This window comes from Vidua macroura, chromosome Z (genome assembly GCF_024509145.1).
Source record: "Vidua macroura isolate BioBank_ID:100142 chromosome Z, ASM2450914v1, whole genome shotgun sequence".
NCBI lineage: Eukaryota > Metazoa > Chordata > Aves > Passeriformes > Viduidae > Vidua > Vidua macroura.
In genome coordinates, this window is record NC_071611.1 from 39,736,812 (window position 1) to 39,753,957 (window position 17,146).

The following is a 17,146-nucleotide window of genomic DNA, read 5'->3' on the forward strand; positions in this document are numbered from 1 at the left end:
TAGGATTTGACAAGTTTCTTAGTCCCAGATATATCTTACTGTGTTGGAGAAAAATCAGCGTTGTCAAATGTGATGTCCATCGTGGATAAGTTTTGAAACAAAATTTACTGATGTCAATTTAAAACCTTGTGTTTCTTCAGGATATGTTGGATCAGCTGGCTCCCTCAGGTGGCTAACCTGAAAGGTACAGTTTGAATAAGGTCACTACAGGTTTCTTTTAAAGCCTTCCCCTAGCAAATAAGACTGTTTAAAAAACCCACCTCTAAGTAATTTTTATACTCTCTGTTTTCAGAAACCAAGAAATAACCAGTTCTTTTGCAGGCAGTACACAGCACACAAAAAGTACTCATCAGTTGCTTGCATTATATCTGCCTCTAATGCTCAAGGGCAATGGATAGGTTCACTTACTCATCCTTATGAAGTGCGTTGAAATCCCTTTCCTGATAGATGCAGATTTTTTCCCCCCAGGTTAGTCAGCAGGGAATGGTCTGATGCTCATGTTTGCTGAATGGAAAGATGAGGACTGGGTTCCTGGTGTCACTGCAGTCTTACAGCAAGAGGAACAGCAGGCTAATCCTGTGCCCAGGCCATGTGATGTATGTTCACGTTGTATGTGTGCTTCATGCATAAACAGTAATTCGTTAGTTGTGGATAGTCGGGAGCAGTGCAGACGCCCAAAAGCTCAGATCAGCTAATGTGAACACACACTTCCCCGCCCCCTTCCTGGCATAACTTGTGATCACAGAGCCATGAAAGTATGTGAGTCCCTCCCCCAGCACAGACCGATCCCACCGGGCATATGATCTGGGCCCCATGTCAGCCGGAGCAGGCAGCACCAGCTTGCCACGGTGCTGCTCGCAGCCAGAGCTATGACCTTAACGAAAGAGAGTTTCCACGGGGCTCTCCTGCCCACCTCTGGAGTGGGCAAGGCTGACATGGATGGCATCAGAGAGAAGGAGGAAGCTCTGAGGCAGTCAGTGATGAGGACTGGAGCAGCGGTGCCAAGGAGGCGAGCAGTGGGAAGGCTGGTCATGCACAGCATGGCAATGTTCGGCCGGGAGTTCTGCTATGCCGTGGAGGCCGCCTTTGTCACGCCGGTGCTGCTCAGTGTAGGGCTGCCCAAGAACCTCTACAGCCTCGTGTGGCTCATCAGCCCTATCCTGGGCTTCTTGCTGCAGCCCGTGGTAGGTTCAGCCAGTGATCACTGCACCTGTAGCTGGGGCAGGAGGCGACCTTACATTCTGGGTCTGGGCATCATAATGCTGTTAGGCATGGCTTTGTACCTCAATGGGGACGTGATGATCTCAGGTGAGTGAAGGGCATGCGCTATGCTGACAGACAAAACTCATCCTAGCCTTTTGAATCAGAAAAAATTTTCCTTCTTAAAATGCACTGTTAAAATTTGGTATCATGTAACTTGGGCACACTGAAGGAGCTGGGGAGCACTGTAGTCTTTGTGTACATTCAATCCTAACACTGAATGTTATGTATCCTGTGCATAGTGTTCTGTAGTCTGTGCATGTGATTGCATTGTATGTTTCTTTGGTTGCCTGATAAGCTACAAGTAAATATTTGCTTAGGCCATAGAAGTTTTTATAAGCTAAGACCTACCTTGTTAGCTTAAATGATAGTATTGTTTTTGTGATGTAATACATGCCCAAACTGAATCCCCGTTCATCCCTATTTTAGATGGATTAGTATTCAAAATACTCGCCTTCAATTATTGCAGCACTGGCTTGACTCTTGTGTTGTGCTGGTGAAAAACAAAAATTCTTAACTGCTCGGAAACCCCGTTGCAGCTGAAACATACAAAATAAAATAGGAGTGACCTCCATATTGTTACATATTAGTTTGGGATATAGCTTCTTAAAGTCTTGATACAAAGCTGTTGCTGGCTAGGCAGATGGGGAAGGTGTGTGTTTAATGGATTGATTTATTATCTCTTCCTCGATATTATTGATGTTGAATCAAATTGATTTCATTAACCCAGAGGGAGATGTTGCAGTCAACTCTTGATTACCTAAAACAATATAAGGGTTGGACAAAGAGAATAAACTGAAACTTTACAAAATGCATGTGTTAGGCCACCAGAGCATGCCTTGAAGGGGTAAAGGAATAGATTAAGAATAGAGATGCCCTTGGTCATGGAGCTTGAAAAATGCTGAGCATGTGCTGACTCAAGGCAGTAAGTCATCCTAGCCCAGCTCAGCACTACACAGACTCAGCTCTCCTGCTTCTCTGATGAGATTCTGGTGTCACTGGACTCACTGGACCAGTCGTTGTTTAGATTTTGAGGTATCAGGAAAGACTAAATGTGGTTTTGCAGAACATGGTACTGTTGCTGTCAGAATGAGGGTGTTTTTCTTTTTTTAGCTTTCATCGATGAGAGAGACAAGCAGCGGACGTGGGCAATAGTCATTACCATGCTGGGAGTAGTACTTTTTGATTTTGCAGCTGATTTTATTGATGGTCCCATCAAAGCATATTTATTTGATGTCTGCTCTCATCAGGATAAAGAGAAGGGTCTGCATTACCACGCCCTCTTTACAGGTACACTGATCCCTTCTTTTCCTCCCTACGTCTCAAAGGAGGGGAAGGAAATTGCATGGATTTTATCCTCACTGTGTTTCTAATCTTGAATGAACTGATCATCTGATCCTGCACTTCAGTCACGAGACTTTTGTTGCTGGGTTTTCATTACTCCAGAGAACAGCAACTTGTGATTGCTGCTACAAGAATTCTGAAGAAGGCTGCAGGCACAAATAATTACAGCAACACCGGCATGATTTAAGAGTAATTAGTTATTTTAAAATGTGAAGTAGTGTTTGTTTGGTTTGTTTTGCGTTTTTTCAAGTCTTTGCTGAGGGAAAAATTAATGGATGTAGCTTGTTTCATTGCTATTGCACGTAAAAATAACATTTTTGACTTGTCATGTGACATAGAACAAGAGCTGCACAAACCAATGGAATTGATTTTCATTCTTCAGCAGTGCTCCACTATGTGCTGTATAGAAACAGGAGTTTTGTGTAAAATTCAGAAATTCACAACTCCCACAAAATAAGTCCAAGTGGTTCAGTTCAAGTTCCTGAAAATGAAGTTAACAGCTTCATTTCCCTTTGTACATTTGTGGAATGTTGCCAAGCTACAGAAGTACACAAAACTGTTGGAACAAGGCTGAAGATAAGGTTGTGTGGAGACCTCATAGGAACCTTCCAGTATCTGAAGGGGGACCACAGGGAAGCTGGAGAAGGACTCTTCTTTAGGAAGATGAGGAGAAAGTTAGGCTGGATGTTAGGAAGAAATTCTTCCCTGTGAGGGTGGTAAGACACTGGAATAAATTGTCCAGGGAGGTTATGAATGACCAACCCTGTCAGTGTACCAGGTGAGGCTGGATAAGGGCTTGAGCAGCCTGGTCTAGCTGGAGGTGTCCCTGCCAGTGGCAGGGTGGGTGGGTCTGGATAATCTCTAAAGTCTGTTCCAACCCCTCAACATTGATTCTATGGAATCATCTGTACAATGTGAGCCCTGTGTTGAGGAAATGCACAGGGAAGGCATGTAAAGCTGTGTACCTATGAAGTGACCCGGGAGGAACCTCCTGCCATGTCTGAGAAAGCACTAGACAAAAAGCAGACTACATGAGAAGTCATGCAATCTTTGTGGCTACTGAGCCCCCAGCAGGAGCCCAGACACGTAAACTCAGTAGCAGTTACTCTGTTCAAGGAGGGAGGTGTAATAGCTACTGACAACAGGCCGATTTTGGACACATGAAATACCTATATCCAGGAACACAGTTAATAAGGGAAACTTAGAGCCACATGGGAATGAAATCTGTATTATCCATTAGAAACAGATAAAATGTTAAAGAAACACTTGTTGGGAAAGACAGAGGTGTAAGTCTCTATGTATATTCAGCACAACTCTGGTTGCAATTTTGTTTTGGATGATACTAAAAAGTCTCCAAGTTTGAAGCTACAGATTTAGCTGATTCAGTGTACTGAGCTGCAAAAGGGGATGTGGGACAAATAACATGAAATAAGACTGGGGCAGAGTGTGTGAATTGGTCCAGCATCCTGTGCTCTCCACAGCAAGTTCATCTTAACCCTTCCTAACTGAAAGTTCCCTGGTCTGGTGTTGAAATCCTCCTTGATTGAAGTTCTACAGCCTCCCAAGGCAGTCTTCTCCAGCAATTCACTGGTCTTAGTGTTTGTTTTCCCTAACTGTAATATTAATATCCATTCCCTACCATTTACATTTGTCATACCCCATTTTATCCCTATTAGACAGACAGCAATCTTCCCACTTCTTGTCCAGGCTCTGTTTTAGATAGTTTCTTTTTCCTACTTTAGTTCCTTCTTTCCTTTTATACTTAACATTTCTAAGATTTTACTCTCCGGTTTGCCTTCAGTTTCGGGTTTGAGCATGAAAATTGATAGCTTTGAAGTTATGAAACCTATGGCCACTTATTCAAGTGGAAGAAAGGGTGCACACATCCAGTAACTCAACAGTCAGGCTGCATTCCAGTATCATAATGCTTATTTTTCCAAACAGCATGCAAAGACACCCTCTAATGTCAAACATTCTGTCTGCAAACATACCCCGAAAATAACATTGTGTAGATTTTCTTTAAAAAGTTATTAATAGCATAATTGTTTTTTATGAGAACAAGAAAGGATACAGTCTCCTGTGAAATGCCATAGGGCACAATGAAGGAGGGCCACAATCAGACCCAGGAGGGCAAAGAAGTTACAGAAAGCCCAGAATGAAATCAAAATCCCATGTTTTTTGGGGAAGCAAGTGCAGATGGTGTTAATTTTTCTTAGATGCAGGGCTTTGCTGTAGACTGTTATCAGTTCTCCTAAGCAGAAGGGTAGAAATGCTTCCAAGTTCTTGGAAAGTGCCTATCCTGTGGAACTCCCAACCATCCATCCCCCAAAGCCACCTGGTTAACAAGGTGTCAGGACTCTACAAAGGTGCCACCCCTACCAGAGCTCTGTACTGAATGTAGAGGGCATGTACCTGTGCATCTCTGTGTGCACTTATAACAAAGAGAAGAAACTGTAAAAAAACCAAACTGACTGAAATCTAGGTTTATTAACACCAAAGAACAAAGTAGCATTCTCATTTTACCCTTTAGTCTACAGCTTCTGAGAAAATTAGTAAATATATATGCTTATATTTGTTCCTTTCTGTTTTCTTTTCCAAGTGGTGTTGTACTTGGATTTGTATAAGTACAAAACAATGCCATTGGGTTTATTTCTTTTTTTTTTTTTTTAATTTCACATGGAGGCAGTATTTCTGTTTGGACTAAGCTAAATATAATACAATTTACAAATTCTAAACTATAGAAACTCTCAATATAATTTTTAAAATGTTTGTTCTGTGAAAATAAAAAAAGAAAATCACAATAATGTTTGTAGGATTTAATTTAGTATCACTTGTATTATTTACCATTTCAAAGAAAACACAGTTTTAAAGTGTCAAAAAAAGAGATGGAGCCTATTTTGCTGTGTGTTCAGGCAAATTCTGGAGAGCTTTACCTGACATATCTGAGGAGATTTTTCAAGAGATGTTTTAGTAACTGCTCATGTATGTGATTAGCTCAGTATTCCTATTTCTTGTGATAAATATCTGAAGAGTGATTATTCCACCATTTCTAGAGGGCATCACATATTGAAGGTATTATGTTCTTTTTGTTTATTTTGTCAATGCCGGTAGACATTTTTTTTTCCCTTTCTTTTCCCCCACCATTGTAGGTTTGGGAGGAGCCCTGGGTTACCTTACAGGTGCTATGGATTGGGGTCAAACTATACTAGGATATACCTTGGCATCAGAATTCCAGGTGATTTTCTTCTTCGCAGCCTTGGTTTTCATAATCTGCCTTACCATACATCTGTGCAGTATTCCCGAAGTCCCACTGAGATATGAAAATGAAGAGGCAAAGTTCTTGTTGGAAGTGACTGAACACCATAAATACAGCTCCATAGAGGAGGAAATTAAGAATGGTCACTTAAAATCAACATGTACTGAAATAAAGGCTGCAGCCAAGCCAGGGAAATGCATGGTTGCATCACGCACAGAGGTGAGTGCAGAGGTGATTTTATAGTTCATGTCTTTGCATCCTTCAAGAACCCTTAATTAGCTATTGCTGATTGTTTGTAATGGAGTCCTTTCACAAGCACAGAAAAGAACCCTCCACCAGGATACAGACATAGGAGAAAGCCTGCTTGCCTTTTTTTTTTCCTTTAGAAAATATTGCCAGCAAGAGGCATGAGACCAGCTAATTCTGATGCTCTGAACCACTGGCAGGGATGAGGGAGAACCTGGCTGGATTTGCTGCTCAATGTCAGTGTCTTGATGTCCTCCTCATGTGAATTTTGTGAATAGGATCTACTTTGTCCTTTAGTCTTGACATAATTAGCATAAAATTGTGGACAAAGACTACAGACCATTAATCTTTGATGTAGTTCTCTAATTCTCACTGAAGTCCATAGAATTTTGTACATAGTACATGTGAAATGTGTGACGTGGATTTTCTGCCACTCAACATTTCATTGAGCACTAATGTGTTTAAAATTGCTAACTCTACAGCAGTGCTACCTCGCTACCAGAGTTTGAGTTTTATTTTGAGTGATATTGTAGCTGTGCCTTTGGCAAAATTTTGAGGTGGGAGAAAACAGTGAGTACTTTTAAATCCTCACTGTTGTTTTGTTTCTGATGCATTTTTATAAAAAATTTCAACCTAAAGCACCTAGTAAGAGGTGAGTCTACCAGAAAAATATCTGGAGACCCCACTTCTAGCATGGTGTTGAGAACAGTTGATCTTTTTTACTGTTTGGTTGATGACTTTTAGTGCTAGAAATCCTTATGGCTATCTCATGGTACCCTAGGTAAGCAAAGTATAACACAATAGTGGTGACACAATTGCTTCTCATTTTAATTCCACTTTTGATTTCTTGGCATTATGCATATCAATCCCTGATACACTGATACAAAGATTTGATAAATCAGGTAAAATGTACTAAGCTTGTTATGTAAGTACTAAGCTGTACTAAGCAAACAGTTATAAGTAGGAAAGCAATACTCTTGTTTAATCTGTAAGTAAAAGGGATTTATTATCTTTTATTATTTGTAATTTGTTTTATAATAATACTTGGTATTTCTAACTGCAAGAAAACTACTATTACACCAAATGCAAGACGTATGAAATGAGCATTTCCTGATGAGAATGCCAGGCAAACACGGAGTGGGGCAGACAGCAAGGCAACAGTTGTGGGGAGAATCTGACAAAAGCACTGTGATGCTGTCTGAGCTTCCCCACAGCAGGCCAGCTTCAGCAGCCAGCATCCTTCACCAGCGCTGCTCACTCTGAGCATCCTCTGAATTGTTAGAGATGCTGAGCCTCATCAATTGCTTGGACCACGTAGGCTTTAAAAAAAGAGAAGGCAAATGAAGATGAGAGAGTGATGCAGTGAAAGTGGGGGGAGCAGACTGTGGTTTGAGGTAGCCTCTGCCTTGGGAAAAAATAATTCCATGGAGTCAGTAACATGAAAAACGTGGAGTTCCATGTCCAACACCGGAGGTGAAGCTGTGGTGGTGAGCCTGTGCCATTGCTCTCTTCTCTGCCTAGGCTGGGCAGCCTGTTAGAGTCCCACAGTGCTTTGATCAGTCTCATGTTTCTTTGATGTGCACTTCTTTGTGTGCATGAATTCTAGACACTCACTGCTTTAATGATCTGGCTCCTGTGGCACATGTTGCTGAGTTCATTCACTACCATAATCACTTCCTTGAAGAATTACTTTGGCTTCCTGTTTTTCTGTTTCTTTTTTAAATTGCAGGCATCATGGCTACATTTCATCTAAATTAAGGCCTATGTTCTCACATGCTAATAGCTAACATGATTATTAATGAGATTTGACCTGCTACAGTATGAACAGACGCCCAAAGCAATTTGCCTTGTATTCTTTTGAATGGTGCCAAATTATTCAGGGTCCACTGCCAAAAAACCCAAGTCATATTGCTTCCTCTGTATTCTTATCATCTTATTCCCTGAACTGTAGTGATTTTGTAGAGATTATTGGTATTCTGAGCTTTTGAAGGATAAGGTGCTTAAACAGAGCCAAACTTCAGCACATTATTTAAATTAGCATGCAGTTTGTGTGCTGGTATGTTTTGAATGTGTGCATTAAACATTTATGGTTTCTATTTCCACTCTCTGGAATATCTAAAAAGAAAAAAAAGTTTCTATCTAGCTGTCAAATTATTTTTGGTAATCACCGCAGTGTCCTTTGTAATTCCATGACCTTATCTTAAAACTTTGATTGGAAAGGCTATTTTAAAAAGCAGGGTGGAAGAATTGCAAACTAAATAAAACCAAGTCAAACAATTGTAATTATCCTTGAAATAACACTAATGAGTCAATCTGGAATTCTTTTGTTTCCTTTTTATATTTGTAGAAGAATATAAAGCTTACCCTGTTTAGAAAAAGACAGTGATGCCAAGAGAAATTCCAAAGGATTTGGACAATATACAGTCCAAGGTGGAAGTCAGCAACTTGAATTTTGGCATTCCTATGAGGATTAAAAACTTCACACTGAAGCAAAATATTTTCCAACTTTGTATGTGGTGATTATTCATAGAGTAGCTTGCAGCATAGCCTAGTTCAAAGGAAAGTATAATTGTGAAAAGTAAGTACAAGACTGAAGGAAGAAAGGGAAAAAGGACATCTTAGAGCAAATTGAAGATGAGATCTAGTCCAGGAATTTTGAGTAATTAGCATAACTTTTGCAGTTCTTCCATATTTCATAACATACATTTTCCCTTACCGTCTTTCCCAACACTGTTGTCTCCAAATATCATGAGAGAAAATTGGAGGTTTTCCATCATACACAGTTAAAATCAAATTTTTTTTTTATCCTCTTTGAAAGCAGTGAACTATGCAGGAGCTTTAATACAGGAAGAATTATGTGTCAAAATACGTGATATCCAGCACACCTACAGTAGTTAAAAAAAAAAAAAAGCAATATAAATGATCTGATGAATGTGACCGGAAAAGAAACTGAGAATTTTGGGGCACAGGGCTGAGACAAGGAGGGAGATAACCTGGGGCATTAAAGGTGGTGAGATTTGATTTTCCTCATCAGTGAGATTTGTTAACCAGCACCAATTAAGTTTTGATCACGAAATGAGCTATTTCTCACTTGGTATGAGGTGTTCAGATGCTGGAGCTCATATTCTCTGTGTGCTACAATGGGGAACCACAGCTTCTCCCTGCTTCAAGGACAGTGCACAGTGGAAAGCTCATGATATGCCCGAAGATGTAGAAGTTTCCCTAGAAAAAGAAGTTTCCTTGGGAATTTAGCACATAGAATGGAAAGGGAATAAGGTCTCAGAAATCTGTAACACATTTTACTTTTCAGGAAGCATTTTGAGCATAACTTTTTTTCTGTGGCAGCTTTAAATTTTCAGTGTAAAGCTGAATGGTCTCTATAAAGAAATAAATTTTGTTTCTTGTTGTTTCTGTTGTTGGTTCATTGGGGTTTTTTTTAACTCTCTGAGTCTGCTTTGGCAGAAAAATTCCCTGTGATTCTGCATGTAAATAATTGTCATGCTGATAATAACAGCAAAAAATGTTACATTTCTGCTGGTATACTCCATGTCTTCTATTGTTTCTGTGAATTTTATAAATTGAAGAAAACTCAGTACCCAAGCAACTTTTCCTAGCAAAAAATAAAAGACTTTGGAAGTTTAGCAATGAAAAGATACCACTAAGGGCTTCTCCATTTGCTGTCAGCTATTTCATTAGCCTTCAGGACAATAATACTGTATTATTCTTGAATATTTGCTTTTAGGAAAAAAGGCAGATGACCCTTAAATACCTCTTGAAGACACTTTTAAGCATGCCATCCCACTATCGTTGTCTCTGTGTGAGCCATCTCTTTGGATGGATGGCTTTCCTGTCCAACATGCTTTTCTTCACGGATTTCATGGGACAGGTAAAGCATAAAATACTTTCATTACTCCTTCCTTGTAGCATCTCCTCCTCCATCAAAAATAAATGAAATGGTGTTACTATCCTGAGAAAACTACACTGCTGTCAGAGCCATTTATATCTGGATGGCTCAACAATAGTTTTGTAAACCAGCTAATTAAGGTCAGGCCCTGTTCCAAGCCTGTCTGAGGAAATCATTGGGGAAAACCTTTAGTGTTTGTAAGGCTATTTGTGTCTAAATGTTCCAAGTGAAGCTCTCAGAGCTGGTCCACACACATCCATTTTCTGCTTTGGCTTCAGAGCTGCTCCCAGGTGGGCAGGTTTTCTAGCTGGGGCAGTACTTGGATGCAGCTGGCCTTGTCCTGATGTGTGTGCAGCATCCACGCAAAGCCCTTCACTTGCACTGCAGCCTTCCTGGCCTCAGTCCATGCAGCTCTTTGCACACAGGGAGCTACTTGGTAGCAGAAAGTTTTATTCCTGTATTTGTCTGTCCTGAGTCCCTTTTCTCAGCAACTGTTTGCCTTCACAACACCCAGTGGTGCCTTTTCCATGCCATTCCCAGGGACTGTATGTCCTTGACAGTGATTGTTGCCTATATGGATGTCTCTGCCTCCTTCCTTCCAGAGTAGTAATGTGGTCCTGCCACAAATCTCTCACTGCCACTCCCTGCTCTACTGTGGTTTCCACACAGTATTCCTATTTCCTTGCCTTTTTTGTCTTTGTAGGCAAGACAAGAGGCAGGGACTTTTTCCCTGCAGTGCAGATGAACAAATGAAAGAAAAATGTTTTGCTTGTCTAGAAAAGTAACTGAATAAGACAATAACTGTGTGGGAAAATTAGTGTGTTGACAAAAACCTGAAAGAGAAAACAGAAAAAAAAAAACGGTAGATAAATTAGGGCAAGAAAGGCTAAGGCAAGAAAGCAGAAGTGGAGAGAGAAAGTTAGTTGGAAGTGGGACACCCAAAGCACAGAAGAGCAAATGAGTTGATGTAAAGTAGATAGTCCAGGAAAAGGCAGAGGGTAAAAAATTAGGCAGAGCCTGGGATGTGATAGTCCAGTGAGTGTGAAACCTGGAAAATTACAAATGGGTGGTTAGGACACTGCTCAACAGATTTCTTGGATGCTCCCTACCAGGGATGGGGCCCATAAGAAGGAGGCATTCCCTACATGGAGCTATCCCTGCCTTCTGTAATTTTTGTGGTCTCTTTCAGGTTGTGTACCACGGGAATCCCTACGCACCTCACAACTCCACTCTTTACCTTACCTACAAAGCAGGAGTGGAGATGGGATGCTGGGGACTGTGCATCAATGCAATTTCTTCATCAGTCTATTCTTGTAAGTATCCATGAACAAACTCCAACACTGTGTTTGCTGTTTGCCATTGTTCAAAAACCATAAAGAGATGCCAAATTACCTGGATTTTTTTTCCACATTGAAGCTTTAAGGAATGTTACATTCTCAGCATTGTCAGAAACTCGTATCTTAGCACAAACAGTTCCTGACCATATGATGAGGGGTGAATTTGGCAGTAGGACATTGTTCTGCACATGAACTGACCCTGAACACTAAAAATCATTCTGAAATTAAATGCCACACTAAATTCCTACATGCTCTTTCACCTAGCAATGCTGTAGCTGTAGGCTTTCAAATGTGACCTCTCCCCATTTGCATTCCCTGTGCAGAAGGTCTTGCCAGAAGCTTGAATCTTGCTTTCCAAAATTATGTGTAAACATGCTAGCACAGCTCCTCAAGAAGATTTTACCATAACTCTTCCCAAGGATTAAAAGACTCATGATCCAAAAACTCAAATAAGTAGCATTTTGGGGGTTGATTTGAGCATCTAAAAGAGGCTTGAGGGAAATGTTTTCACCTTTGGAGCTTAACTGCAGGCATTTTTGTGTGGTCTTTCTGTGGATGAGTATTTCTGGGTGCAGCTGCAGTGTGAGCTGTAGGTTGAGCTTGGGGTGGTGTAAGCAAGTATTCTTTGGCAAGTTTATACCTACAATAATTTGAGGTAATTTCCAAAATCGTTAAGATTATCTCCTTCATTGCATTTTACAAAATACATTTTTTTTTTCCTTAAAAGGAACTGCCTGATAAAATGTGACCATTTTTTTTTAATCTTATCAGCATTTTCACTTTCTTTTCACAGACTTGCAGAAAGTCCTTCTGCCATACATAGGATTAAAGGGACTTTATTTCATTGGATACCTACTTTTTGGACTGGGTACTGGATTAATTGGTTTGTTTCCCAATGTCTATTCCACTCTGGCTCTTTGTTCACTCTTTGGAGTCATGTCCAGCACACTGTACACAGTGCCATTCCACCTCATTGCAGAATACCACAGGGAAGAAGAGGTGAGTGCAATGTCTCAAGAAGCATTAAGTTTATATCTGTCTGTGTTTGTTAAACCTGTTTTGGGGGTAAACTGGATAAAAATGGTGAGCAGCTTTTAATTTTAATTTTGAACTATTAATAATGACACATATGAATGGGGAGTTTCTGACAGGCGGAGTTAACATCCCGGCCCCAGACTCTCCAAACAGGCCTTCAGTGAAACAAATAATTATTTGTCATCACATCTGAAACAAAGCCAATCACAGTACATGTTCAGGCAGTAAGCAGGTAACTGGGCTCCACTTGTGTTGTCTTCAAGTCCTACCTTCTTTATATCCTTCCTTCCAGCCACATTAGCAGAGGACTTACTTCTGAGTGCCTGAGGTTAATAACAAGCCTGTAAAGGCTGTCAGAATTTTTAGTTAACTGCAAAGTGTTACAAAAGCTCTTAGCTAATAAACAAATGCCATTCAAGTAGAAACAGCTTTATATGGTTCAGTATTAAATCATATACCACATCCTCATTATCTTTCTAAATGTCTGTGGTTGGGTTTTTCTCCTCCACAGCCTTAAATCCTGTTTCCAAGGAAAATCTGGAAAAACTTGCACACCTTGTATCATGTTACTGGGCACAGCAGGATCTTCATGTATTGTCAAGTGTTGAGTTCTTTAATGGAAAAGTCCTCTCAAGTCTCCTAAGTTAAACAGCTGGAAACAAGAAAGATTAAGGAGAGTTGGAAGAAATTAGGAAAAGTTCTCAGTATATCTTGGGACATCTGAAGAAACTAATAAAGGCAATGTTGAACCATTGGAAAACCAAATAAAAAACATAGTTGAAAGCAGCACAGGGCTAGATCAAGTGCTAGACAACATGTCCTACTGTTTTGTACAGCTTTCACCAGCACCCTTTGAATGATGAACACAACAAAACTATTTTAATTATTCTCCTGAATGCTAGGATGATGTTTCAAAGTGATTAAATATTTAATATATACGATTCCTAATTTTTCGGTTAATTTCTTTGCTCCTTCCAACAAAGAATGATCATGGTGTGTTATCAACACAAAACAAAAGACTGAGAATGAGCCCAGGTTAGGGTGAAATCTAAATTCTTACCTCAGGTCAGCCAACTCAGAGAGGAGGAGTAAATGCAAGATTTTTATCTGTTTCAAGACAGAAGTGAAATAAAATAAGCTAAAAGTGTACATGAACTTTACACTTAATAGGCCAATATATTCATGTGTTACTTATAAGACAACCAGTTGTTTCTTGTTTGGTGTATGGTATTTGCTATGACTGATGTAAAATTACATATAAATCTATGTTAGATTTTCTATTAATGGGTTGAGGTTTAGCTCAAATCTTTTATAATGTACAAGGCAGGGGAAAAAAAAGCAAACATCAAGCATTCATTTACAGATTCATGTATTTGTGGTCAGAACTACATATATGAACATTGGGAACAGCCCAGCAAAATAAATACAATTTATTTTTCAAAGTGTCTAAAATTGGGACTTTATCATTTCAGAAAAAGAAGCAGATATTTTTCCCCCACTCTACCAAAATCATGTGTTGTGTTTTATAATGCTGCCATTTCAGCTCCTGTTCTGTGCTGCTGTTCCCTAGGATCCAAACTCAATTTTTTTTTCTACTGGATTAAGAAGAGACTGTTTGTCTCCAGCACTTGTGAGCTTTGTGTAGCTCAAAGGCAAGGTAATAGGGTTTGCAAAAAAAAAAAAAAAAAGGCATCTTAATGGCTAAGAGAATTTGTATACCAGAACACCGTGGTGCTGCTGGCCTGCAGCCTGCAGTGTGGGAACTTCTTGTCATTGGAATACAACCTCCTCCATTTAACAGCCTATGCAGGAAGAAAATAAATATGTCAATTATCACATAATTTCCCAATAAAACAGAGTAATTCTTTCTGGAGGAAGGACCCCCAGAGATCATGCAGATCCTTCTCAAGGAGGGCAATCTGGAGCAGGCTGCCCCAGGTCTGGTTTGAATGAGATCCCACAACCCCTCTAGTTAACCTGTTCCAGTGATCCACCAGCCTCACAGGGTGCTAATATGCAAGACACTTGTACATAATAAATGAAGGCTTTTGCTCTGCTATGTATATCATAGCAGATACACAGATTAGTGATTTAAAGCAGTCCTCAGCAGAGTAGAAGAATCCTAATCTGGATGTTTGTTTTAAGGTTGCTTTCATCCCCAGCAATAAAAGTATTACATTTGTATTTTAGAACTGATTTTCTTTATGTGTTTTGAGCCATAACTCCAGGTTCCTGCCTGTACGTGTGTGCGGTGTACCAGCACTGCTGTAAAGCCTCTGGATGTGGTTCCTCACAACATCCTTCCTTCTAAAGTGAAAAGATGGGTTTGATGACTGTACTGTTAGATGGATAAGAAAGTGGTTGGATGGTCACATCCAGAGGATCATGGTCAATGACTCAGAATCCAAATGGGTATCAGTGACAAGTGGTGCCCTCAAGGATCTGCACTGGGACCAGTGTGATTCAGTATCTTCTTTAATGACATAGACTAAAGGATTGAGTGCACCCTCAACAAGTTTGCAGATTACACCAAGCTGAGGTGTGAGGACACACCTGAAGGACAGGATGCCATCCAGAGGGACCTGGACAAGTTCATGTGGAACATCATGTGGCCCATGGGAACATCATGAGGTTTAACAAGGCCAAGTGCTGGTGCTGCACCTGGACTGGGACAGCCCCTGGTACCAGCACAGGCTGGGCCTGAACAGACCCAGAGCAGCCCTGCCCAGAAGGGCTTGGGGGTGCTGTGGGTGAGAGGCTGCACATGGCCCAGCCATGGCACTCACAGCCCAGAGAGCCAAACATGTCCTGGGCTGCATCCAGAGCCCCGTGGGCAGCAGGGGAGGGAGGGGATTCTGCCCCTCTGCTCTGCTCTGCTGAGACCCACCTGGAGCGCTGCATCCAGCTCTGGCTCCCAGCATGGGAGGGACAGGGACCTGCCGGAGTGAGCCCAGAGGAGGGACACAAAGACGGTCACAGGGATGGAGCGCCTCTCCTCTGATGAATGGCTGAGAGAATTGAGATTTTTCAGCCTGGAGAAGGCTTCAGATTGACATAATTGTGGCATAATTTTAAGGGACCTTGCAAGAAAGATGGAGAGGGGTTTTTCACAGGGGCACATAGTGACAGGACAAGCAGGAATGGCTTCAAACTTAGAGAGAGTAAATTTAGGTTAGATATCAGGAAAAAAATCTTTAATGTGTGGGTGGTGAGACACTAGATCAGATTGTCCAGAGAAGTTCTGGATGCCCCATCCCTAGAGGTGTTTAAGGCCAGGTTGCATGTACCTTTGAGCACCCTGGAAAGTATCCCTGCTCGCAACAAGAGCATAGGAACAAAATGATTTTTCAGGTTCCTTCCAGTACAAACCATTCTGTGATTCTATGATGATTCTTTGATAATATGATAGTATGGCTCCTTCAGCCATGAGTCAGAGCCAAGTTATTCATGACAGGATGACCTGTACTGTTAAATGTCAGTTTGACAGAGCTCAAATTGACCTGAACTTGAAAATAATGTGTAGGTTTTCCGGTCAATTTTCAATTATTTCCTTAAGAGAAGGGATAGAGGGGAAAACTGCAAATGAGAAAAAATTTGGTGGAAGCTTGGAAAACTCACTGTTACTTGTAAAATATCTATGGAGCAGCAAGCTATTGATGAGACCCGCTGCCCCTGGAGCTGTAACGATGTCTCAGCCAAGAGCTGCACGTTGCTGACACTGCCCCGTTTCTGGGGTTTGTTCTGTGCTTCTTTGCAGAGCCTGAAGCTGCAGGAAGGGGAACAAGCAGGGAAGCAGGGGCGAGGGAAGGGCATCGACTGTGCTGCACTGACCTGCATGGTCCAGCTGGCCCAGATCATTCTCGGCGTGGGCCTGGGGCTCCTGGTTAGCATTGCTGGCAGCGCCGTCACCGTGATTTCGGCATCCACGGTGGCGCTGGTCGGCTGCTGCTTCGTGGCTTTCTGCATTCGGTACGTGGACTAGGACTGCAAGAAGCAGTCGGAAGGGATCTCCCCAGGGGAGCATTTTCTTTCTGGGTCAGTAGCACTGGTGCTGTTGCTGTGCTGATGCTGCTGGCATGTGATCCTCTCTTACCTCCTTGGATCAGTTGCAATTCCAGTGTTTTATGAAATGGAGACTTGATAAAACTGGTTGCCTTATGCCTCAGACACATACACACACACACACACTCTCTCTCTCTCCCCCCACAGTGTGTTCACGTGCTGTGACATGTGATGGTGTGTGTGGCCACGATATTTTGATGCTCTACACCGGGAGTCATTATGAAACTCCTCATTACCAATTTGTGAAAGTTAGTGGATGAAGAATGTGACAAATTGAAGTAAGATAAGAGGACAGAGTTAGGAAGAATGTTTTTATTTATCTTGTTCTTCAAATGTTCAAGTGTCCTAAGTTGGGGGCTGTTCCCTCCAGTAGTCAAAAGCTGCAGGAGATTCAAACTGGTTAATTACCAGCTACTGTCAAAAGCAAATTTGAGTGTAAAAAATTATTGGAATATAAAGAAGATTGAAGCCTATTGTTTAAAAGCATTACTGTAAAGTAATTATTTTGTACTGGATCCTGCTGGTTTTGTATGAATGAAGTGAAAGTACTGGCTGAGCTTGTCAGGAAAATCTGTCTAAAGCTGCTTTGCAAATCCATGTGTAGGTACCTACCTAAAAATCTATCTATGGAAAACAGTTGCCATTTCTCCCTTCTTTAAAAAATGGCCTCTCAGTTCTGATGCTGTAATTGAAAAAATAAAC

General features: G+C 41.1%; 1 protein-coding gene across 2 annotated transcripts; it reads left to right on the plus strand.

Moving 5' to 3' along the window:
• The first annotated feature begins 869 nt into the window (after positions 1 to 869).
• On the plus strand, positions 870 to 16,650 carry SLC45A2 (solute carrier family 45 member 2). Of its 2 annotated transcripts, none has more exons than XM_054003352.1 (7): positions 870 to 1,308; positions 2,374 to 2,550; positions 5,754 to 6,079; positions 9,849 to 9,992; positions 11,200 to 11,323; positions 12,141 to 12,346; positions 16,140 to 16,650. In XM_054003352.1, exons 1-7 carry the CDS (start codon positions 870 to 872, stop codon positions 16,362 to 16,364), a joined length of 1,641 nt encoding a protein of 546 aa, XP_053859327.1. In that variant the 3' UTR covers positions 16,365 to 16,650. The 2 variants fall into 2 exon arrangements, with proteins under 2 accessions (XP_053859327.1, XP_053859328.1); XM_054003353.1 differs by having other exon boundaries at positions 5,859 to 6,079.
• Positions 16,651 to 17,146: the final 496 nt, after the last annotated feature.

Coding starts and splice junctions, on each gene's coding strand:
- SLC45A2 (XM_054003352.1), top strand. CDS start 870: ATGACCTTAACGAAAGAGAGTTTCCACGGGGCTCTCCTGCCCACCTCT. Junction 1,309..2,373: donor TGGGGACGTGATGATCTCAG/GTGAGTGAAGGG, acceptor TTCTTTTTTTAG/CTTTCATCGATGAGAGAGAC. Junction 11,324..12,140: donor TTCTTCATCAGTCTATTCTT/GTAAGTATCCAT, acceptor TTCTTTTCACAG/ACTTGCAGAAAGTCCTTCTG.